The sequence below is a fragment of the Microtus pennsylvanicus genome, chromosome 2, assembly GCF_037038515.1.
Source record: "Microtus pennsylvanicus isolate mMicPen1 chromosome 2, mMicPen1.hap1, whole genome shotgun sequence".
NCBI classification, from domain to species: Eukaryota; Metazoa; Chordata; class Mammalia; order Rodentia; family Cricetidae; genus Microtus; species Microtus pennsylvanicus.
The window spans coordinates 57,394,060-57,420,113 of NC_134580.1; the positions used below are offsets into that span (position 1 = coordinate 57,394,060).

Consider the following 26,054-nt stretch of genomic DNA (forward strand, 5'->3'; position numbering starts at 1 on the left):
GCCTTCACTCTGTGATATGTGTATCCCAGTATTCTGCTTGCATTCCAGCTAAGACTCTGTCCTCCTTACCTGTCAAATTTTGCTGTTAGTGTCTACTGATTTTGTTTTTACTTATTTCTTATCTGTGGTCCTTCCTACACACCTCAGCCATTGCTTCTTACCCCAAGTCTTATATCCTTCTTGCTGGACTGCAATAACCTCATTTCTGGCTCCTTGATTCTTGCTGGCTAGATAATATAATTTTAAAATCAAGTTTAAAATGTCAAGTTGCATTTTCTACCACCACTGGAAAAGACTGTGTTGGTTCTCTAGTACTTTTTGACTAAGTTAAGATGATTTCAGATATCACAAAATACATGCCAGGGTCTTATATTGAATACCTTGCTTACACAGATGACTTCTGCTTCTATGAACATCTTTGCTTTTTGTGTTGGCTTGGCAGATAATTATTCTTTAAGAAAGGGAGTAGGTCTCACTGCGGTTGAAGCTGACTCTCTAGCCTTATATGTCATAATCACCCTTTATTGCTGCCTCTTCTGCACACTATAAACCTTAACTGCCTGCCTCTCCCCGTTATTTGTGTTAATCTTTCGCGTCTGACAGTAAGTTCTATACAACAGTGACATCAGTGGTTTTTCTAAGACAGTGCCTGGCATGAGATTGTTGCTCAATAAATGATTATTGGATTAAACAAACTACAGGTGAGCTAAGCCAGAAAACATGATAAGGTTTTCAAAGCCAGTTAAAGGAGACTGGAAATACTATTTTATGGGACATGATGTCAGTCACACAGGGACATTTACCTGGATCTATTACTGTCTTCACACTAATACACATATTGCTTATCTTCCCTGGGCGGCCATTGCTTTACCTCTTTGTTTCTTCTGTCCAAAGAAGAAATCCTCAGGAGAAGTTTTTAAAGCTGGTGGGAAAGGCAACTGGATATTGTATTACAAAATGAATTACTGTCCGATTCTGCAATGCTTCAGAATTAGCCCTGTCAGAGTTGTAGGAAAAAAAAAATCTTCTTACAAGGTCTTATCTACTAAGTTTATCTCCATCTGCTGGTTAGTTTCATTTGAGTAATTTTTGATTTTAAAGAAGGATTTAATAAAAGAGATGCAAATTTTACTAATGATTATGGAAGGATTGGCACAGGTAGGTAGTATTTTCTTATGGTCAACAAACACACTGTTGGCTATGAATAAGACCCTAAGCACACACAAATTTACTTTTTACACTTTTACTTATATTACTTATGAAAAGTGGTGTCTTTGGGGGAATATGCCGGTAAATATTTCACATTTATTTATCTGAAGAAAAGGAGAAAAGACTTTATCATCACATTTATTAATTTCTATAGTGAAATCACTGAAGACAAGGTCAATTTTAAGCAATGCTGTAGTGGTACTGGGTGCAGAGGTGGAAAGAATGGACAGCTTGCTCCTGCAAAACTTGTGCTCCCAGGACACAGGGCACCAGTGTTTCCTTACGCTTGGGGAGCCTATCACATTCCAACTCAGTGCTGAGCATCCGAGAGGACACAAGGTCTTGCTATTTAGGATATTGGAAGGAATAGAAGGCAGACAGGTTAATAATTCTACTGGCTAATGTTACTAAATAAGAAATAAATGCAAAATACTATGGACACATAGGAAAAGCACTTAAATGTGTACTGCTAGCTAGGGAATCGGATGTGTAACTCTGCCTGAGAATTTCAGAAAAGGCTTTGCAGCGTGCATAAGAGATTGATTTGAGATTTGAAAGACAGTTGGGAAACTGCCAGATGAAGGAGGTTCTGGCTGAGAACAGGGCATTTTCAGAGAACTGAAAATAATTTTGCTCTGTTGGAGCATAAGGTGTAAGTTGAGAGAGCCATGGGAGATGAAGCTGAAAAGTGCGGGAAGGTGCCAGGATTTTATTTGTTATGCAAGGCGGTTTAAATGGTAGGCTTCAGGGAACCCTAAAAACTATTTTTGATGCTGTAGCTCTCCATGAGAGAGATCACTTAATCAGCAATGTGCAGAGTGCTTTGGTGGAGGGGGAAGGGAGTTGGAGAGGCTGGTGAGGTGTGCATTGAAATAGAACAGTGTGAGGCGGTGAGCTGGCGCAACGGAGAGCTGGCACAATGGCAGTGTGGGTGGAGAAGTGGGTCAGCTACGAGAGTCACCACTAGAGCCTCAAGATCTTCACTACTGCTTGGATTTAGGTCAGACATAATAGGAATGAAATGCGCTTAGATGGACTCTTGGTAAACAGAAAACGGACAAAAGAGGCATAGGAAAGTCACAGTCTCCCTCATGCCCCCCCCCCCCCCCCCCCACTCCCCGCCACGTCTGTTGTCTCTCGCAGGACATGGTAGTTGATTCAGGGTTGTTTGTGTGCAAGGCAAACATGAAGGTTCTTGAAGTTAAAAAAAGTTATCGTCCAATATTACCCCATCCTCCCCACTTAGGGTGATGTTAGACACGTCCTGTTTGTGAAAGAATGTTTAATGGCATTATAGGGGGTATTGACTAAAAATGGATGCGAGACTTGAAATTTTGCTGAATGTTAATTCAGGTGTACATTTTACTTTTCTCCTATTTATTAAAAAGGCAACAAGACTTAAGAAATGTTACAGATCATTCTGAAAAATTGGATTTTTTTAAAAATTCATAAGGAACTGTACAGATAAGTACAGTTTGTAACTCTCAAGAAGAGCTGATTTTTAAGATCTTTTGGTCTATCAGCCGAGCTGAGAATTCTGCAGTGGTACAGGATTTCTCCTTTTGTAGACATATAAGAATATATTCATATGTGTACATATGGATACATATGCCACTAGGAGATGTATTGATTGCACACTCTGTGTGTATATATATGAATATATAATACACTAATATATATTAAACATCACATATATATTTGGATGAAAGCTGCAGCTCTAATGTTGCAAACAAACAGGGTGTACTTATCTAGGATGAAGGACACAAATCACACAGCTATAGAGGTCATCATTAAGTGTATCTATGGGACATGCCCTTGAAACAATATATGAATCAGGAAACAGGAAACTATTCTTTAAATAAAATCCAAGTGGCATACTTAACTACCTGTGTGGTAAGGGGTAAATTACTTATTTTTTGTAACTTAGATTTTTTTTTCACTAGTATGAACAGAGCTGAGTCCACGTGATGGGAAGAAATAAAACATGAAAGGCAAGCCAGTGTAAACAGCCCTAGAAAACTTGGGAAAGTTTTTTTTGAGACCAGGTTTTTCTACATAACTGTACTGGCTGCCCTGGAACTTCCTTTGTAAACCAGCTGGCCTTGAACTCAGAGATACACCTATCTCTGACTCGTGAGTGCTGGCATTAAAGACCTGCACTTCCAACTGTAATGAAGGCTTAGTGCTAAAAAGCTGATACTCTGATACCTGACACTCACTGGCTAAGGTCCTGGGTGGGACAGGAGATTATATTATGTTGAGCTGGGTTCTGAAGCAGAAAGGAGAGTTGTTCTCCAAGAGGTGCATGCAGTTGCAGACTGCTGAGTCATGCAGCTTACAAGACTTTGTGCTCCCAAATCTTATGGCCAGGGCATTCCAGGACTGTGCCTTCTCCTCTTTCCTTTGTGTTTGTTTAATTAGAGTCTGCTGTGTTCAATAAACTGCTCAGTGACTCTACTAACTGGCCTTGAACTTCTAGTCTTCTTGCCTAACCTTTGAAGTGCAGACATCACAGGGTTGAATCATCACCATGATTAATTTTCTTTGTGCTTTGTGCAAGATTCTTTCTTTTTAAATACATTATTTTTAATATTTTGAGATTATAATTACAGTTTCCCTTTCTGCCCTCCAACTCTTCCCATGTGTCTTCACCTTGCTCTCCTTCAAGGTCTCCTTTTCTTTAATTGTTGTTATTGTTGGTGGTGTGTGTATGTGTGTGTGTGCATATGTATCTGTATGTATTCCTAATTATAACTACAACTGCCTCCACCTGTGTGATGTTGCTGACATGTTTTCAGCCCTGTCCATTTGATATAGATAACCCACTAGTGTACTCTTCCCTGGGGAAGACTATTTCTCCTTCCTTCAGTACTCCATAGTTGCCTGCAGTTCTTTGTCTAGAGCTGAGGCCCTGTGAGCCTTCTACCTTCCCTGTTAGCATGACTATGGCTACTGATGTCTCTCTGGTTTCTGTACCGAGCTCATGGTGAGCTAGAAAGATGACTCAGTTGGTAAAGAGTTTGCTGCACAAATCCGAGAACTGGAGTTCCCATCCTCAGCACCCGTGTGTGCTGTTGCTCGTGTCAGAAAGCCCAGGTCTTGACAAATCCATGAGTTCTATTAGTAAGAGAACCTGTCTAAAGAGTAGAGCAAAGGACAACCAGAGAAGATACCCCTTGCTATCTTTGGCTTCCACACACATGAGTATGTATATATTTATATACCACTGCAGACATGTGCATGCGTGCACACGCACACATGCACACACACACATACAAGAGGGGGGTAACGTTAGAGAAAGACTAGAGAAAGGTAGGAGGAGAGGAGGGCAGGCACATTACAACCTGTATTTCCATGAACGCACAGAACGGCTAGCACTGCGTCAGAACATATGGGGGAGGAGTTGAAGGAAGATTTAATTCCTGAAAAGCAGGGATGGATGACACCATTTGCAACATTATAAAGACCACCACCATCTTCAGTGTCATCCCCAAATGGCACATGTCGCTTTAAAAAGGGAAGCTGTTTTGTTTTGTTTCTTGGACTTTCAACAGTTTTCTTTTGTAAGCACTTCATAGGAGGAAAGGCTGGTAATTTGAAGACTGAAGTAATCAGACAAACCTACAAAAATTGACAATATCTCTAGAAGCTTCTATTGGGATTAGGTCACACTATTTTCTTATTCCTTATCCTGTAAGACAAGAGAAATTGCTAAATGGTTCCCCTGGAAACAAAACCAGAAGCCTAGTTTGTAAAATATCTTACATATCCTTGTGGCCCATGAAAAGTAAATATTTAAAATTAATGTATTTATTGATAGTACAGAGTTTTACCAAAAAGGGCCCCTGTATTTCCAAATTTAAAATTCAATAACGTATGCAGAAATACAGTCAATGATAGAGATGGCTTCTCTTCCTAATGCTGAACATAGGAGCGGAATGCACTGCAGCCTTATGGCTTTGTGTAGTAGAGCTAAAGTGTAACAAAAACCACCACTTAAACCCTGTCTCTTTAGAGTCAAACCACCCAACTGTTAAACAAAAGACTAATTCAATCAAGCAATTCCTTCACATAGCTTCTAGCCACTGAGTGCAGCTGAATTTAATTTATCTCAACTCAGGTAGTTTACCACAATATAATCAAGTCTTTGAGTAATAGAGAAAAGTTTTTGATCTAGGTTTTTTTACATTGGAGATATGAGTGAAAAGTGAGCAGGCAAAGAGAGCATCATATTTGTCTTTTGCACAAAAACAATCTTTCTTTCATTTTCTTTAAAAAAATGTAGCCCTCTAAGCTATGTGCATTTGATTTTAGTAACTCAGTAAGAAGGTGCTGGCCCAGATAAGTATTTATTAAAATGTAAATTACACTTGCCTAAAAGAAAAAAAAATTAGAGAGAAATATTAAAATAAAAGTCCTTAGGTTATAGGACATGCAGATTTGAACCTTATGAATAATTAAGACTTTTTTAGAAAAGGGCAAGGCTAGAATATAGGTCTCTAAGTTTAGAACACATTGGTCCCATTCACAGCCGTGATCCCACTTTCCGGGGCCGCTCCCTGTGGTTGAGGATGCATCTCATTTGGTTTCATCAACATCCATACAAGTCTAAGCACCCATTTTATTGATGAGAAAACTGGGGCTTAGGAAAACTGATTAAGGCATGATTGCTTTTACTTCTTGTATTCTATTTAAGAATAATTTCATTATTTTGGGAGTAAGTGTGAGCCTGCTACATATTGAATGGCCCCTTTCTCATCCCTTAGGTCTCATATGCTCATGGTTTTCAATCTGAGGGTCCTGACGCCATCAGGTCAAATGACCTTTTCACAGAGGTAGCCTAAGACCATCAGAAAACAAAGATATTTACATTATGATTCACAACAGTAGCGAAATTACAGATATGAAGTAGCAGTGAAAATAATTTTCTGGTTGGAGACCTCCACAATATGACAAACCACAATGAAGGGCCACAGCTTAGGCAGGTTGAGAACCTCTGTCTGATAAGGAGGATCTTACTCCTGCAAACATATTACCACCCATCTCTCAGCCTTCCAATTGTCCTTATCCAGAGCTGGCAGCTTCTCATCTCTACACACTCTACACGGCTCTCACATGCTCACCACTAACATCCTTTGAAAGTATTGTGAGCATGTAACTTAACTAGCAATCTAAAGTACATTATAAATGCTGATAGGTGCTAATGACTGTAATCAAAAGAATGGACATTAGACCAGACAAACAAGCTTTAAATACCATATATACACATACACACACACATATATATGTATATATAATGTAAACGTGGGTATAAGGAACAATATACCCTTGCTGCTGATACTAACTAATGTTTGGTTTCCAGCTAATATGTGCATATTCTTGATTGTCTTATTGCATTGTTAATATTTGTCCTGGCAGGTGGCCAATGTTTCTCTCTCCATCTCCATGAATCAAGCTTTGGGTAATGTCCAGCTACACCTTGCATTAAGTAGCATCGCTGTCTAGCCATGGAAGCAAAGACTTGGTAGTCATTACTCACGTACTCCCTCTGTCTTCATAATAAATGCCAAGTGAATTGAGTGTCACGCATCATTCAAAATGCTGCATGCATTCTTTTCAGCTACATCCCACCATTTATTGCCAACATCTCCACTTTTATGAGTTTGCCCTGTTGTGTGCATGTATACATGTGTGTTTATTTATCCAGTCACAGTTCATAATGTACTAGGTAGCCTAGAGATTAAGAGGTAACAGTATGCCTGATCCACATACAGGCTTTTAAGAGCACACTCAGTTTTCTACCCATATAAATGCAATTAACTGTTTTCCCTGAAGGAAAAAGAAAATTCAGATGATTTGAAAGAACTGGTCTTGTTGATTGCATGATTTCTCTTTTCATTATGAGAATAAATATCTACTACCTATTTATTACATGCAAGAGAGAAGCAGGAAGAATTGAGAGCTGGGCTCATGTGTATCTTAGGACCCTTGTGCCGACACAAACAGATGAGTGTATGTCACAGAGCCTCCTATTTTTACATTATCTGATGAATGAGGTGCTTTCCTCACTAATAAAACCATCATTCCACTGCAGCTACGTGTGCACTTAGGTTACCTGAACGCACAAAAGAGTTCCAGTTACTAAGCTAGAAACCTACATTAAAAAATTGTTTTTAACTGATTCAGCTTGATGTTGATCATCCTTTTGAATTATTTTTTCCCCATGTGAAAAATGTATTTCCAGTTTCTGAATGCTAGGATAACTTGGAGAGAGCAAGAGAAAAGGATTAGAGAATCATCTTCTATTAAGACCAACCGAATAAGGCTGGTTACCTGTTTTGGGGGTTCTTTTTTTGTGGGATTAGTTATGAGAAACTGCACACTGCAAAAAAAGTTTCCTTATTTTGAGTCACTGATATATTCTCAAAGTCTCCTGATAACTGTGTCGTCAAATTCCTGAAATTACCTTTCTTCGTCATGCAATAGAATTTTCCCCTACAGAGGCGGGAAGTTTTCTCAATGTTCAGTTAACATTTTCTGAGAGACACAAGAGTTTTAAGCCAAGACTCCTGGGGTTCTGTTTACAATCCCCTTCATCCTAACAGGGAACTGCTTCTTGCTACAGGGCTAGCAAATCCCTCCATTTATTTTTAGATCTCCAGTGTATCCAGAGGTGTGTTTAACATGCAAAGCAGAAGCTTACAATGGGAAACATTTGCATGATTGTGTTTTGGTTTTGCCGTCAGCTAAGTAGGACAAAGTTGATCTCATTTTTCCTAATCTCTATTCCACACTTCCCCTCCTCACTTGCACGTTCAGCTTTGCTTACCTGCTTCCTGGAAGACACCGTGCTGTTGAAACATCTGTTGGCGGCATTTACATTCAAATTCTTGTTCTGATGGGTTGACTCATTTTTCCACATTTTAGAGTTCTCTTTAGGGTCAGAAGGAATGGGGTTTAAGAAAAGGATTCTGGCTATAAATCCATAGAGCACAGTGGCCAGGATCATTGGTACCACGTAAAAGACACCGAAGTCCATTAGGTAAATAGGTGAGTAGTAGTTCCTGGAGATCTTGTAGCCACAGGATACCACAATGGCACCTTTGTAGGTGCTAATATTGAGATCCAGCAGGAAGAACCAGAGCATGCAATAAATGGATGTGAAGGCCCAGACAAATATAATGATCTTTTTGGCTCTGGAAAATGTGCAGAGAAACTGGGCTTTGATGGGATGGCAGATTGCTATGTACCTCTCAATGGTAAAGGCGGTTATGGAACATGAGGATGCGTTAATCCCTAAATACTGGAGATAGGTAATGCAGAGGCAACCAGCATAGCCATAGACCCAGGAACCGTAGATGCTGTCGGTTATGTTGGGGAGGCCTGCAGCTATCAGGACCATGAGATCAGCCACAGCCAGACTCACCAGGTAGCAATTGGTAGGGGTTCTCATGTGCTTGGTTCTCATGACCACCAGGACGACCATGATGTTGCCCACGATGCCCAGTCCGCAAATAATGAGCACAAGTAAGATAGTGACCACCTGGTACTCGAGCGCCACCACTGCCTGGGGCTGAAGCTCGGTTTGGTTCAGTTCACTGACTGTTTCATTCTCCATCTTCTGTGGCTTGAAGTTTCTCTCTTACACAGACTCTTTAGAACATCTCTCTATGCTTCACCTTTATTGAAATACTTCTTCCCCCTGGGAAAAGTCACACACATGTTCACTCACAATGCCATGACCGCCAAGCAAGGCACAATCACAGGCGACTCATTTCCTCTCTTTACACCTGAGTTTCTACAGTAACAGGGCTCCTATGCACTTCTGGAAACTCCTTATTTTGCAATTCTAGGCAGAATGTAGCAATTGTTTTGTCCACATCATGCTAAGAGGACGAGGTAAGTCTCTCTTCACAGAGAAAAATGCTGAAGACAAGAGAGGCAGAAAAGACTCCTCTTTTGAAACCGGGTCCACTCAGGAGAACAAAAAACAACAAGCAAACAATTCCAAACTTAAAAAGAAAATGTGCTAGTTGCAAAATAAATACAAAGAAACCCCTCAGATGCTCGGAAAAAGTACAGTGAAGAAGGAAAAGGTACCAGTGGAAAAGCCGAAAGCCTCAGTGGTCAAGCCTGGTAGGAATTTAGCTACTGCCTCTGGCTCTCAGGAGTGAAACATCATTAATAAAATAGCAAACCTTTGCACATAAGTTCCCCATTTCCCCAACCCCCTGCCTCAGTAGAAGACAGTTCTTCTCTTACCTTTTCACTCTGTCTCGCTGCCTGCTTCTCAGGGCAGACGAAGGGAAATAGGTCCAAGTTTCCAGTCCTGCAGAAAATCGTGTCTAGTCTGTCTGGCAGGGAGATCACTTAGCAGAGGCTCAGTCTTTGGAGCGGCAGTTCCTCCAACGCCTCACATCCCTTTTCAACTCATGACAGATCCTACAGCCGCAGTAACAGAGGCAGCAGCGGGCGCAGCAGTGAAGCTGTCAAATCATAGATCGTCCCTTAATGAGAGCTCTCTCTCTCTCTCTCTCTCTCTCTCTCTCTCTCTCTCTCTCTCTCTCTCTCTCTCTCTCACACACACACACACACACACACACACACACACACACACGCACACTGCACATGAATTCCCAATTGCCCGTCAGATCTGACTGATTCGTAATCCACTGAAGAATGTGCTCTTAAACATGTGGCTGATAGTGTGCACTGTGGAAGACTGATCACAGGTAAAAGATCAAGAAAAGCTGATCTTGTACATAATGGTGCTCTAAGTTTTGCAGAAACTCCTGTGTCCGAGCTGCTCTGAAATATGTTTTTACTTCTTTCTTGACAGTGTTCTAGAAGGCAGCAAAACCTTCTGGGCAGAGCCCTTGAAGCCCGGGATAACTGTCTGCAGTGAGATCAACTTCTCTCTCTGCTGTGGAAAGCCTCAGACTGATTCTTCAGTAAATCAGTAAAAGTAGCTCTCTCTCCTTTTGTATCATATGAATGAAAAATAAGTTAAAATTGATTTTAAAACATTTTGACTATGAGCTTCTGAGGCTCACATAAAAGCATTAGTTTTCAAAAAGGACTTGCAGATTAGGAGTCGTGGTGCACACTGGCATCTCAGGGGATGGTGGTGTGAAGCCAGTTTGGGCTGTATATCAAGACCTTGCCTCATGAATAAAAACAAACAAACAAATAAGTAAGTAAATAAGTAAAATTAGCAATCAGAATATTTCAATTTAAAGCCACCTGTGGAAACTTGTGAGGCTTGTGAGGCTGCCCGTGAAAACTTTATCTAAATACACACCTAAGAGGGAGAATTATCCAGTGAAATTCTAGCCCAGAGTCATTCCCACTCTCTAAAGCCTCCTGTGGCCAGTCTATGACAGGGTTCTTCTCTGGACACCGACTGAATGCACCAGCTGTTAATGTTTGTGTGCTTTTAGCTGACTTACCATGGAAAACAACCGTTAGCTGGACTCCCAGCCTGAGGCACCAAGTCTCTGTTTTAAAAGATCAGATCCTCAGGGAGTCTATTTTAAGTGGACAAGACCAAAAGGGCATCTGAGCTATGCCCAATGCCAGTAACAATGAGACTGAGCTAAAGCTCCGATCATAGGGAACAACCTCCCTTTTTGAACCTTGGTACCCATCTCTTTTACCCAATCACTGTTCCTTACAGAGCAACATCCCAGAAGGCACATTTAGGTTCCAGGGGTGTATTGTTTGGCCTAAACAGGACCAGCTCAAGTGTGATTTTAATAATTGGATTATTTTTACCTTTCAAAATTTAGAAATTACATATTAAAATCAGGACATTTTCTCATAAAAATTTAAAGGGTCTGGCCCTGGTGGGCTTACAGTCCCGCTTGGAGATTAACGGGGGACAAGCAGTGACTGGTAGTCAGAGTCCTTGATATAGGATGCCATCTCTCCCATGTTCTGCACGTGGCACAACCTTCCACCTGTCTTTTACACAGGCCAGTTTTTCCCCCATAACCATACATGTATGGCCCCTGTCAAGGTTTGAGTTTTGGCCTCTGAATTATCCCCAAATTCTGAGTGGCGAGGAGGAAACCAGTCCAGTGTAGGTTCTCTCACCCTGGGTCCATCTTTGCCTGAATTTTAGTTTGTTCTGCCCACTGGTTTGGCTGAGGGATGCTTTCTCCCTGGTCTACAGGGCAGCAATGCCTCTGAACCAATTCTTTCTTGGTGACTCATCAGCGTGAAAATGCTTTTGAGGGAGGCATTGTCTTCCTCTTCAGTCCTAACTTCCCTACTTCAAATTAAAGCCTTACTTCCTAAGCTAACCTTCCCTCCTCATTCTCCTAGGGCCTTTAATTAGATCTCAGTTGGTATGGGATGTACGTGCTGTACGTCTTTACAATACAGTGAACAACTGCGGGCTAGGAAGTCAGTTCTTTCAGCTCCAGCTCCATGTCAAATCTTTCCCCAGGGCATCCCTCAGCATCTCTATTCTGAATAAATACTCTTCACCTCATTTTGTTTTCCCTCCTAACAGATAACTGTTAAGCTCGGACTATGTGCTGTATGGTTAGTAAGTAAACATTACATTTTACCTTCAAATAGCTCACAGTTATTGGGAGAAACAGGCTTAGGAAGTTACGTGATTTGTACATTGAAAATGGACATTCAGTGGGTTGAATCATGAAACGAAGGTACTTGTGAGTGGCTGTGCAGTGGACAGAGAAACCGGGTTGTGTTCTCCCACACAAGGTAGTATCTGAAAAGTTTTGAAGAAAAGCACAGCTTCCTTTAGAAGAGGGAACAAGAGATGACACTGGGATTAATGATAACGAGATGTACAAGGCTGTGGAAAGTGGCAAGGATTTCATGGGGTAGGAAAGATGTGACTGCCTCCTTGACCTAGAGGAGTTGAGCAGTGATGAGACAGGCATTGGCTGGCTGCCAGATCGGGTGTTTAAGGAGGGTTCTCCCTGGGCTGGGGCTTACATTACCCCTTCAACTTGCTCTTTACAGTCTGGAGAAAGTTCTTCACACACCCATCTTCACCTCCAAACTTATCAGATCATTATGTTCCTACATGTTTTCTATCAGCTCCATGCCCCCTACAACACTGTATTTTTTTTTAATTTTTTTATTTTTCGAGACAGGGTTTCTCTGTAGCTTTTGGTTCCTGTCCTGGAACTAGCTCTTCTAGACCAGGCTGGCCTTGAACTAACAGAGACGTGCCTGCCTCTGCCTCCCGAGTGCTGGGATTAAAGGTGTGCACCACCACTAATTAGAGAGAAATGAAGGCGTTTCTTCTGAAATAGTAGGTGCGCCATAATAAAGACAAGAAACAGATGATGGAGCCAAGGTGTCACGCACACATCTCAAGTCCACGTGCTGGCTGTTTCTCTCTGGCCCTCTGCCATTTAGACAAAGCTTCTCAGCCATGTGTCGCATTTCTCACAAGAAAAATCAGCACCACAGTTCATAGGGTACCTCAGAAGAGTGTCTCAGTTCCTGGCTGGGACTTGTTCATTGGTTTTCTGATCTTGCCTTACACTTCCAGTTTGAACTTGAGAAAATTGCAAGCACTTGTTTAGGTCCCATCATATTCTCCGTTAGATGACTTGCTCATGATATTTGGTTTTCTCTTTCCTAATTGCCACAAGAAAGTTTACATTCATACAACCAAATTCCTTCTGTAGGACATGCATGGCTGTATGCTGCCAAAACCACAGGAGCAATTTATAAGAGAGTTATCTCCACACTTAGGGGGAGTTTTTCTAGTAGCTAGGTGGTTCTTCACCATTCATCACAAATCCACTAATAGTTCACAATTTATGCTGTCCACATTTCTCATTTGAGGCTGCTGGAGGCCATGGGAGGTGTCATCAAATTGTCATAGGTAACTTGGCAAGGAAAAGTGGCAAGTTCAGAAAACAATGAGAGAGAGAGAGAGAGAGAGAGAGAGAGAGAGAGAGAGAGAGAGAGAGAGAGAGAGAGAGAGACAGAGAGACGGAGAGACGGAGAGAGGGAGACAGAGAGACAGAGAGACAGAGACATAGTACTTGGTACTATGTACTATGTTCTTATCAGGCCAGACGAACCTTATATTCAGGAATGGTTAACAGTTTGAAGAAGTTTCTCTAAAGTGTTACACGAGGAAATGACCTAACAAAAGAATAGACTTTAATCAAACTGTCTAGATTGTGAGCTCATATCTAGTTTGATTTATTGCATATTTTATGAAGCAATAACCTGATTTTCCAAAATGAATGTAACTTGAGGAGGTTACTATAAGAAAACTAGTGTGAAATCTGACTATTTTAGTGGATTGTATCTACGCTCTTTTTTTGTACTCTAGAAATTTTAAGTCAATTTCCTCTCTATAAATGAAAAGTTGTATAAATCTTTACTGCTAAAATGGTGTTTTTTTCCTCACTAAGTTCATCAATTTAGAACTTGACCATTGGTTACTCTCCTAGTGTTATGTTTTTATTATACCCTATGTGTATATAAATGAACACCTATATATAATGTTTATATATACGGTTTTATTATACCATATGTTTTTATTATACCTTATGTGTATATAAATGAACACCTATATATACTGTTTATATATACTGTTTTATTACACCATATGTGTATGCAAATGAACACCCATATATACTGTTTATATATGCTGTTTTATTTTTTTTGTTTTTTAAAAAATATTTATTTATTTATTTATTTATTTATTATGTATACAATTTTCTTTCTGTGTGTATGCCTGAAGGCCAGAAGAGGGCACCAGACCTCATTACAGATGGTTGTGAGCCACCATGTGGTTGCTGGGAATTGAACTCAGGACCTTTGGAAGAGTGGGCAATGTTCTTAACCGCTGAGCCATCTCTCCAGCCCTATATACTGTTTTATTATACCATGTTTTTATTATACCATATATGTATACAAACGAACAAATATATACTATTTCCCAGACCTCTCAGAAAATCATAAGGATCAAACAAATGCATACACATTACTTAAAAGAAACTTCATTGAAATGCAAGTTCTGTAGAACAAAAGAATTGTTTTTATGAATTTTCTGAGCTACAGCAACAATGTAAGTTTCTTATAGCCATATCAAAAAAAACCTTTATCATCCTAAAATGGTATCTGTGCATTGCTCCTGAATAAATTCTGTAGTCAACTAGTCACGGCTCAGTTTTCTATCTCTAGAATATGTTTGTCTTACAGAATTGTCACATAAATGGGATTGTAGTGCATGCAACTGTTTTTTTTTCAAGTAGCATAATTTAAATACTTGTAAGACTCAGTACTTGGTTCTTGTTTTTGCTGTATAATATTTTATTGTAGAAATATAGGGTTATATCACAAACTCATTGTCTCACTGATGTTAGAACTCATAGTCTTCAACATAAATATAAGAATAACTAATTTCCTTCTTTAGCATTAATGAATTGCATTAATATGTTATACTTTTATTCTTACTAAGTTCACTATATTTTCTGTATGTATATGAGTGTGTGTGTCCAGAATCAGGCATGTTCAGAGTACATTGTACAGAGTACACTGAACAGGAGTATTTCATGTGTTTTACTCTATGATATTCACTTGTTTGCTTCCTGGTTGCCAGATTCCCAAAATAATCACACAGAAACTATATTATTGGCAATCTGTTTAGCCAATAGCTTAAGAATATTGCTAGCTAACTCTTATATTTAGAATCAACCCATTTCCACTATTTTATGTGTTACCATGAAGTTTGTGGCCTACTGGCAAGGTTTCAACTGGCAACTCTCATTTTTCCTCTCTGGTGGCTCCATGGAGTCTCACTGAGTCCACCTTCTTTCTCCCAGCATTCAGTTTAGTTTTCCCTGCCTAGCTCTAATCTACCCTATCAGGGCCAAGCGAGTTTCTTTATTAACCAATGGTATTCACAGCATATAGAAGGGAATCCCATATCAATATTCCACCTTCTTTCCTTGAGACAGGATCTCTCAATGAACCTGGAGTGAAGCTTGGCATCCAAAAATCTCCATTAGTCCTGCCCCCAGTCTCTATGCTCATAGGCACATTCATCTTTTTATATGAGGGTTCTTGGGATTTGATCTCAGCTCCACAAGCCTGTATGGCAGGCATTTACCCACTGAGTCATCCCCAAAATGCCAAATCATTTTCTCCCTGACTTTCATATTATGATGTCTTTAAGACCTTAGGAATGGGCTATTTAATTTCCAGATTCTCGTAGATTTTCCAGACATGTTTTGTTATTTACTGTCTTTACTTTAATCCCATACTAGTCATGATTTCAATTCTTTTTAATGTATTGCAATTTATCTTTATGGCCTAGAACATGCTTTATTGTGATGGATATTCCACATGCTCTCTTCAGGTTGACAGAATGTTCTGTAAATATTGATTAGCTTGAAATGGCTGGTGGTGCTAAGTATTCCACATCTCTATTGATTTTTCTGCCTACTTGTTCTGTTGATTTCTGGGATACAGTGTGGAAATATACAGAAGAATTCACATGTTTTCCATTTCTTTGTTGTTGTCATGCTGTGAATCACATATTTTTAGGTTCTGTCATCTTGTCTCCTTGGTGATATGGCATTACTGTCTCTATAGTGATGTGTCTTTTTGCCGAACCACCAAAAAGCTCATTGGATATAGAAAGAGATAATTTTGTAAGTTTGATATCACTTTGAAAGTGTTAAGTAGAGTTTTAACAAGGATAATGATATCAGTTCTATCTTTCACAATCCCCTCACATTGATAGATTAGTAAGCAGAAGCTTTAATTGTGCTCCAGCCACTCGACCGAGTCTCTGACAACTGTATGGTGCATTACTAACTTATCATGGCTACGCTATAAGTTAAGTTGTAAGTCAATTGCCTGAGGAATCAAGCAACTTATTTACAGAGAACTTTGTGTTGTGTTATATAGTCTGCCCTCTCTGCTGCATTGGCTTAGGTATTGTTTTCAGACAGAAAGGACAGCACACGGTATTAAATCAGATACACATTTCTTACTCCCTCAAAATGAAAGGAAGGAAGTAACCATGACTAGAATTCAGTCAAGGATTCCAGTTGTTAACACTAACTGGATGGTGAACAAGATCACAACACTAACTGGATGGTGAACAAGGTCACCCCAGCACTGATGTGCAGTCACACGCTTTATATTCCTTCATGGAAACATCTGACAGCCCATGGGTGGCCCAATCCTTTAGAAGGTGGATTTGGTGAGAACTTGTTGGGAGTCATCATGGTAGGCAATGGCATTTTACTTGAAGGTAAGCAAAACCTGGCACGGGCAGAGAAGTATCACACTTTAGATAATCGGAAGCTACTTTAATAGTGGAAATATCAAACTATTAGTGTAACACAAATAACACTAACAGCAAGACACCTCTGAGATACCTTGTTATATTTTTGGCTTGAAATTTCCAGCCCACTAGGAAAGCCTCTGTAACAAAGACTGGCAGAGAAGCGTGGTGAGTGAAATAGGAACTTACATTAAGGAGATTTCTCACCTGCGGTGAGGAGGTTTGCTTCGCCACCCATTCACACTGGTTAAGTGCTCACTGATCGAGTGCCAATTATTTGGCAGGCTATATGCCAGCCCTTGCAATGACAAATATAAATAGAGAAAGCACAGAGGAGTTCCTAGGCTGGCATTGGTGACTTAACAAAAACTGCCAATTATAAGGCCAAGTGTTCCTAGCTATCCCTGAGTTTTGTGCACATTGTCAAGTGAGTACAGAGATAGAAATGTATGACATAGAGAAGCTTTCTGAGACCAGGGAGAAGCCAAGAGGACACAGGCCAAGAGGAAAACAAGAGGCTAGAGAGGGCTGGGAAAAGATCTTCGGGCCAGCCAACTGGAGCATAAGGAAGAATCCACACAAAGCAAATTCTCAGAACAGCGAGTGCCTAAATCTTTCTCTAAATGGGTCCTGTGGTGAGCTCTACTCCACAGCCCAGGCTGACACTGACTCCTCCCTGGGTCTTGGGCTTCATTACAAAGGCCTATGCTCACCGCATGACTTTTGATTTCCATCCAAGCTCACTTACTGCCTGTGTGACTGAACGTCATTTAAATTTTCTGTGCCTTGATTTCCTCCCATGCAAAGTAGGATTAGTAAAAGTAGTTATTGCTTAAGGTTGTATTGTTATTGCTTTTTTTAGCATTAGGTGGAATTATATGAGTAGAAATTGCTAGAACTATACCTGAGAAAATGCACACTAAGTTTTAGCAGTTGCTTCCATTTGCATAGATTTAAAAGCTCTTTCTGATTGTGCTGGTCACTGAGACTTAGGCTTCTGAAATTGTTGTCAGGTTATTGCTACATACAGCGCCAACTTTAGAAAACTTAATGCTCATTTGTATTATAGAGAACAGAATTCAAGTGCTGTAATGTAGATCCCTTCTTGGTGAAAACATCTTTGAAATAAAGGGCTAAGCGTATTGATCCTTCTGGCTGAAATTGTATCATCTGTCCATGCAAAAAGAAAGCAATTCATTTTCATGTGAACTAGCAAAAATGGTTACATAAAAGATATATCCACTAGCAATGGCAATAAATGTTGGCTCTGAAACCAAGTTGAAATTCCATGAGAAATCTGCTTTAAGTGCAGATGATATTACAAAGTGTTTCATAAGCTTCTGGTTTTGTTTATATATATATATATATATATATATATATATATATATATGTATATATATATAAATAATACAAATCATAACACCTCACATTGTTCTAAGAACTCAATTGATGTGATAGTTCAGTTAACTCACATGGCAACCCCAAGAGATAGATCTTATTACTAACATAAATTTGCAAATGAAGAAACTAAGAGGTTGAAAAACCTCTAAGGACAGAGGCAATGCCAGTTTGGAAGCCTGGCTCTGGAAACTAGGAAAGATACAAGGGTAATGTATGCTGCTCATACTACCATGGGCCTGCAGCAGTAGCGTTTGTTTGAAAGAGACCATCAGGGAGAGAGGATGGGCAGACCCATCATCCCACCCCTTCTAGGCAGAGGCACTACGTCTGCAGACTGTCAACTGTCTTGGCAAGAACTCCTAGTGTCAGTGTTCAGGTTACTTCTGAGTTTTAGCCAAATGATCTAATCAATTTAAGAATGAAAAAGGAATAAAAGTGCATACAAAAGAAAAAAGCATCAACGTCTTGAAGGACACGCTTTTAGGGACTTCTAGGATGTGCCAGTTCTAAAATTTCAGTATCTCTCACAAAACATTTCTTAGGCAGTAAGTATTCTATGCCTTTACATATTCCATGGGCAAAGATAAATAGAACAAAGTCCTCCACATGCAAGTAATTCGTCGTTCTAATAGATGAATAACCTAATAGATGTATAACACAATACAACTTACAATAAAACCTTGTAAGTGTGATGGGGAGAGTACAAGAAATTATGCAAGGTCTTCAACTAGATATAACAGTGACCACTGCTCTGGCTTGCAGGGTCAGAAAACCTCAGGAGTAATCTTGAAGCTTGACCTTAAGCTTGAAGCTAGAAAGAAGAGAGGTACATTTCATGCTGAGGGAAGAATGTGTAGAAAACAGGAGGATTGGGAAAGCAGATCATGGCTTGTTCCAATCTACTAATCAAACATCAAGCTTTCCATTATTGAGATCATCATTGGAAATAATATTTCCTAAGTCCTCATAGCTGAAGAAAGACCGAACCTTAGAAAAGAAGGTGTTTTCTTTTTCTTACACTATGTACAACTGGATGCTACTGAGACAGGAAAAAAGAAAGTGTCCCCAATATTATGCCCATTCTTAATAAATCCTCCCTGAAATGGCTTACCTAAGGGGCTGCACACTTCAGAGTCTGAGCACTTCCTATTGATTGATGTGTGATCTTTCAAGAAAGATGCTGTGGGCAGCAGCTTCAAACTTGCCTCACTTTGTTTCAATTTGATTCTGTCAAGTGTTTACCACTTCTCCCAGTGAAACAACACCGTAGAAGATTGTCTCCTCCTAGACACAGGTTTCTCAGTAAGCAACAAAATTCTTGACAATGGTGTGCTTCGCAGCAATCCAGTGTCTTTAAGACAAATGTCTGCAGTTTTGGAAGAACAAAAGAGGAAGGTGATCTTATAGGTTATGGAAACCAAGTACTTGAGTCTTCTCTCGCTGTATAGAAGACAGCAAAATGGCTCAGAGAGGAGAAATGTTTGAGTACAGGCATGGAGACCTGAGTTTGATACCCAGATCCCCTAATGTTATAGGAGAGATTATTAACACCTACAATCTTCCTTTGACTTCCATATGTACCCACTTGTTTCCCCATCTCTCTAATTTTCTCTCTCTTACACATTCATACACACACACACACACACACACACACACACACACACACAACACTTCAGTAACCCATAAATAAGTTAATACTGAGCTATTTGTTTCTGTGCCTCTGTTTCCTTGTTTGTGAAATGAGGATTAGAAGAAGTGATGTTTTGCTTTGCTTTTCACATTGGATTTTAAGATTATTTCAGGCTCTGCTGGAGAGCCACAGAAGGTTCTGGTGGCTTGTGGTCAGGCCATAGCATCTCTCTCAGCTGACTATTTTGAGGAAACTGAAGCAGAGGTTAGTTTCTTCTTTTGCTAGACAAAGCTTTGCTTTGATCTTAGAAGATGCAGTTGAACCTGTAGCGTGTGCACCCTGCTTTTCCTCACAATCTGTCAAACGTCGTTGCTTATGTTCACCGGATGCCTACGAGGCTGCTGTGTGTGACCTCTACCGTGCTGTCTCTATTGTACTTCCTCATTTCCCTGGTGGAAATGCCTAGCCTCTTCTGTATACAAGGCTCACTGCCACTGGCTGGTGTTTATGAAGACTAAGAGTTATATAAACATACAGATAAAAATTGTGCATTGAGGTCAAAGAACCAAGAACGGGACTGTTCAATCTCTAGATATATAAACACATCTCTTGAAGGCAGAGTGATACCTCCTATTTGGAGGTAACCATGGTATTTACCCATTTGTTTTCTGTTCTTATATATGCATATTAATCCAAGAGGAAAGAAAACAGAGCTCTGTAGTCTAAAGATGTATGTTTTCTGGCCTTTTTGTTGTAAGCTCGCACCTTTTATCTGTTATCTACTTAATTGTGGTTTAGGAAATGCTGAATCCTGCCCTGGCTGTTGCTATAGTGATGCCTGAGAGACAAAAGCCAGGCATGAAGTATTCAGGTGAAATGTTTTACCAAACTGATGTTTAAATTCAATATGGTTTTTACTTTTATTTATTAAAACATTTGAAATCTGGTCATCTGGGAGGATGAAGCACTACTCTCCCAATTGCTGTGCCCTCTCTGTGATTGCTTTCGTGTGTACATCTGTGTCTGTCTCAGGAGTGACGTACCTGCATTGGCTTGTCTCCTTTTCAGCTGCGGATGGTTGAGCCACAGAGCTGATCTGCCCAAGGCATTTTGTTTTCTGAGTGACTGTTCAAACTTTGATTCTTCAATAGGAGCACTCTGACAAAAAACAGTCTTCAAATGTGAATTCCCTTCTTTCTGCCTAGAACACTGGCCAAGATCGCCTGCAAGTGCATGCATGTGTGCGCACGCATGCGTGTGTGTGTGTGTGTGTGTGTGTGTGTGTGGTGTATAGCTGCCTGTGCACTGTGCCCATCTGTGTATGTGGCTCTTAGGAGAGAACAGTAGATGTCTTTCTTTATCCTTAATTGACTTACTCCTTTGAGATGCAGTCTCTCACGGTATCTGGAGCTAGCCACACCTCTTGTCTCTGCTCTTCCCTTGCCAGACAGAGGTTATAAGTATATACATATTAGCATTTTACTACTCAGCAGTAAAAAACAAGGACTTCTTGAATTTTGCATGCAAATGGATGGAAATAGAAAACACTATCCTGAGTGAGGTAAGCCAGACCCAAAAAGAGAAACATGGGATGTACTCACTCATATTTGGTTTCTAGCCATAAATAAAGGACATTGAGCCTATAATTCGTGATCCTAGAGAAGCTAAATAAAAAGGAGAACCCAAAGAAAAACATATAGGCATCCTCCTGAATATTAACCTTCATCAGGCGATGAAAGGAGACAGAGACAGAGACCCACATTGGAGCACCGGACAGAAATCTCAAGGTCCAAATCAGGAGTAGAAGAAGAGGGAGCACGAGCAAGGAACTCAGGACTGCGAGGGGTGCACCCACACACTGAGACAATGGGGATGTTCTATCGGGAACTCACCAAGGCCAGCTGGCCTGGGTCTGAAAAAGCCTGGGATAAAACCGGACTTGCTGAACATAGCGGACAATGAGGACTACTGAGAACTCAAGAACAATGGCAATGGGTTTTTGATCCTACTGCACGTACTGGCTTTGTGGGAGCCTAGGTAGTTTGGATGCTCACCTTACTAGACCTAGATGGAGGTGGGTGGTCCTTGGACTTCCCACAGGCCAGGGAACCCTGGGCATACGAGGGAGGGGGGCTTGTTTGGGGGAGGGGGAGGGAAATGGGAGGCGGTGGTGAGGAAGAGACAGAAATCTTAAATAAATAAATAAATAAATTAAAAAAATAATACACACCAGAATGAACTTCACTGTGTGTCAATAAAACTTTATACATTAGCAATGAATTTAGACTCTTGTGTGATTTTCATATATCACACAACACACTTATTTCAATTTTCCAAGTTACTCTTAGTTCACAGATAATTGGAATAGAGGAGTTGCTATGTCCAGAAGGAAGTGAAATACAGATTTGGATAGAATGTTAAGAAAGTATGATTTGGGTTTATACTAGCTCTTTGGGAAGCCTGGATTATTTTGTCTTAATTTGTGCAGCTCATCTTCATGTCATGGTCTCTCAATGTGTACCAGGAAGTTGGTAATAATGCAAAACCAAAGAAAAATGTTGAAGTCAACAGAACATCAAAAGCCTCTTTTTATCCACCTGCCCTTGCCCACCGGCTCCTGGCCAGCCTCAACGGACCATTTACAATGAATGGTTCTCCAAAGAAACAGCTGCTTGTTCTCCGCATTCTGGCACCTTCTGTCCCACAAAATTTAATCATTTTTATTTGCTCCCTACTGCAGCGTCTAAATGTCGACACGGTGCTTTCAGGACTGGTCTCGTCATTTTTAGGCCTGATGATGGTCATGTTTTATACCTCATAAATCTATGCGGACAGATTTTTGCTGAACATTGTGCAGCTGTTGGGCATCAGAAAACTGCCCTATCAGGGCCACCCACCAAAAAAAACAGTTATTTTAATGACACTTACATCTTCTGTGATATAACTCTTTCCAGTTATTGCTAACTTCTGTTCCTTTAGGAGAATTTAGGGCCGAGGATTTGGCTGGGATGGGAGGCAGCGTAGAAGAGAAAGGATAGGCATATCCTATTTGGAAGGAGTTCACAAATACCTGGAGATTGTCTTATTAATGGTCTTCATCCTTTTTGGAATGCAGTGGGATTTAAAATCTCTCAGCCATTTTCTTGGAATACCAAAACAAAAGCTGATTTGATTTTCTCTATAGGATGAAAGTCAATAAAAAGAAGGTTGTACTAAAATATTTTCTTTAACTTAGGGGTCGCAGATATCAGTTTGTAGAATTTCAAAATGGAGACTACTGTCAGTATTTTGTAAATTGTTTTTTATTGAGCTATATATTTTCTTCACTCCCCACCTTTCTACTTCTTTCCCCTTCTACCATCTTGGCCCCCATGCTCTCAATTTTCTCAGGAGAGTTTGTCTTTTTTTTACCTCCCATGTAGATTAGATCCATGTATGTATCTCTTAGAGTCCTATTTGTTGTCAAGGTTCTTTGGGGTTGTGAATTGTAGGCTGGTTTTTCTTTGCTTTATGTCTAAAAGCCACCTATGAGTGAGTACATACTATACTGTATTTGTCTTTCTGAGCCTAGATTACCTCACTCAATATGGAGTTTTCTAGATCCATCCATTTGCCTGCAAATTTCAAGATGTCATTATTTTTTCCACTATATAGTACTCCATTGTTGTAAATATACCACATCTTCTTTATGCATTCTTCAGTAATATTGGCACAGGAGATCACTTCCTAAATATAACTCCAGTAGCACAGACACTGAGAGCAACAGTAAATAAATGGGACCACCTAGAACCGAGAAGCTTCTGTCAAGCAAAAGACATGATCAACAAGGCAGAACTGTAGCCTACAAAATTGGAAAAGATCTTCACTAACCCCATATCAGACAGAGGGCTGATCTCCAAAATACAAAGAACTCAAGAAAATGGACATCAAAATAATAAATAATCCAATAAAACAATGGGGTAATACCGAAACAGAGAACTCTCAACAGGTGATCTGAAATGACTGAGACACTTAAGGAAATGCTCAACATCCTTAACCATCAGGGAAATGCAATTCAAAACAACTCTGATATTCCTTCTTATACCTGTCAGAATGGCCAAGATCAAAAACACTGATGAGAACTTATGCTGGAGAGGTTGTGGGGTAAAGGGAACACTCCTGCATTGCTGGTGGGAGTGCAAACTGGCACAGCACTTTGGAAATCATTATGGTGATTTCTTATAAAATTAGGAAAGAACCTACCTCAAGACCCAGTAATACCACTTTTGGGTATATACCCAAGGGATGCTTAGTCACATCACAAGGACATGTGCTCAACAATGTTCATAGCACTATTATTTGTAATAACCAGAACCTGGAAGCAGCCTAAATGCCCCACGCTCAGTGTTTTTAATTATTTCATGAGAAATGTGGCTAATTTTTTCTGAGATTGGTCATTTTTAATTAAACCTTTGAAAAATTTAGGTATGTGTGGTTTAGGAGTGAAGTTGTAATTAGTTAATCTATTCATTTATTCAAACACGAAAGCCTGAGTTCCAAAGTTAGCTCTAATTGGTGCCCTAGAATTCAGCAGCATCGGGACTTTGGTGAGTTACTGAAGGCCTTTTGCAGGTTATTTTGCTCCTATTTCTAAACCTAGTTTCCTTTGAGGTAAGAAATAGGGGCGTAGTAATTGCATTCACAGCATCGATGTCTGAAGAATGAGAGGAATAAGAGTTATGGTAGACAGAGAATGATGGCTGGCACGGAGCAGGAGTTCAATGTCTTCACTTTGTAATTAATTTTTCACTTGTGTGTCCTCAGAATCCTTAGACCTTGGCTCCTCACCTCTGTAAGATGTGGAATCTTGCTCAAGTTGCTTCCCTTCCTAATGCATGGCTTCTTATCCATAATACGTTAATAATAAAAGCACCTTTGCGGTGGTACCGAGGTGAGAAGAAAGGATGATAACATATTTAGTGTTTAAATCACACTGCTCATTGAGTGCTCATTTTTATTGCTGATATCACTACAGCTGCTATTTTCCCAGGAGAAGTCATATCTGAGATAGTTTCCACACACAAACTGCTAAGCCCACAGGTATTCGTGATGAGATGTATACAATGGCTAACTTAAAGTACATAACTACAACCTTTCTTCTCCTTTAAAGCCAGTATCTCTCGGGATGCTTTTAGTTTACATGCATCCTGACCAAAAACAGAAGGCAAGCTGGCTTCATTGCAGCAGGAGGCTGAGGGATCCAGAGGAAAGTGGGTATAGTTCGTCATGCATGAGTTTGGTCCTCTGATATTTACTAATTAAGATCTTGTTAAGGTTTAAATGTGTAATGTTCAAACAGTATCCTGTTTTGAAGAGTTGATTCCCAGCTAGTAGCATTGTTTTGGGAGTTTCTGGCAAGTAGGAGGTGAGACTAAGGACAGGTCCTTGAGGGCTTCTTGTCCCTGTCCCTGTCTTTTTTCTCTTTCCTTGCTTTGTGGCCGCATGGAGTGAGCTGCTTTGCTCTGTCATGCCGTCTGTCTTTTGGTGGCACCTCTGAAATCATGAGCCCCATGTTTCCTTCTTCCTGTAAGCTGTTTATATGGGCATTCTGCCACAGCAAGGAAAAAGTAACCAATACAGGCTCACAGCCTCTCTGAGGCACCAAGGCTTCCAGTGAGCTTCATTTCACCTAGCTGAACAGAAGTTCAGAGAAAATATGTGTTTCATACCTGGCACATGAGAGCTATGGATAAGGTTCTAACATCAGAAACTAAGTTGTAAGGAGTGACTACCACTGCCAAATATGTAATAAAATTATAAAACCAATCATTTGTTGATTTCAATAAGCCTAATCACTCAGCCCGTAGAGACAAAAACATTAACATTGCTAGTCAGATTAACATTATTAATTTTGAACTTATGAAGAGTGAAAGAACAAGAATGATTGCTGAGGCCACACAGTAAAAACATTAAAATTGTCAGAAGTTACATTTAAAAAATACAATTCATGCAACAAACGATGCTCGAATAATAGGAGAGGCAAATGTAAAAACCAACCACATAGGACATAGTATGTAAAGGTGTTCCATACCAAAGAAGTACAAATTATATTAACAATGAGATGCCACTTGCTAAAAAGACCAAAATCGATAAATCTAGTATCAAAAGGTGGGGAGGTGATGGTGCAACAAAAATGCCCAAGAAACACAAAACGATAGAAATACACACAGTGGTCATGAAATTTCTGATAAAAGTAAATACATTCTTATCATAAATTCAGCTACTACAGTTCTTGATATTTACTTAGCGGAATTGAATCTTATCTATTTAAATTAATGTTCTAGAAACAGCAATGTTACGAAAACAATAAAGTGATCAATGATCGTCCAAGGCTGTGGTCTGGGGAGAGACAGATATATAGGAGAGAGACTTCAGGAGCAATAAAATTATTATTCATGATGCTAGTGTGGTAGGTGCACACCATCATATGCTGGTCACAGAGTGCGCAGCAGCAGGTGTATGCCATCGTGAACT

General features: G+C 40.0%; 1 protein-coding gene across 1 annotated transcript in view; it reads right to left on the bottom strand.

Moving 5' to 3' along the window:
• The window catches only part of Trhr (thyrotropin releasing hormone receptor), a 35,777-nt gene extending 25,953 nt beyond the window's left edge, over window positions 1-9,824 (bottom strand). The window contains exons 1-2 of the mRNA XM_075961057.1: window positions 9,472-9,824; window positions 8,039-8,911 (exon numbers count right to left, since the gene is read on the bottom strand). Coding sequence (XP_075817172.1) covers window positions 8,039-8,827 — 789 coding nt within the window. The 5' untranslated portion in view covers window positions 8,828-8,911; window positions 9,472-9,824. The remainder of the gene's footprint in view (window positions 1-8,038; window positions 8,912-9,471) is intronic.
• Between the last annotated feature and the right edge of the window lie 16,230 nt (window positions 9,825-26,054).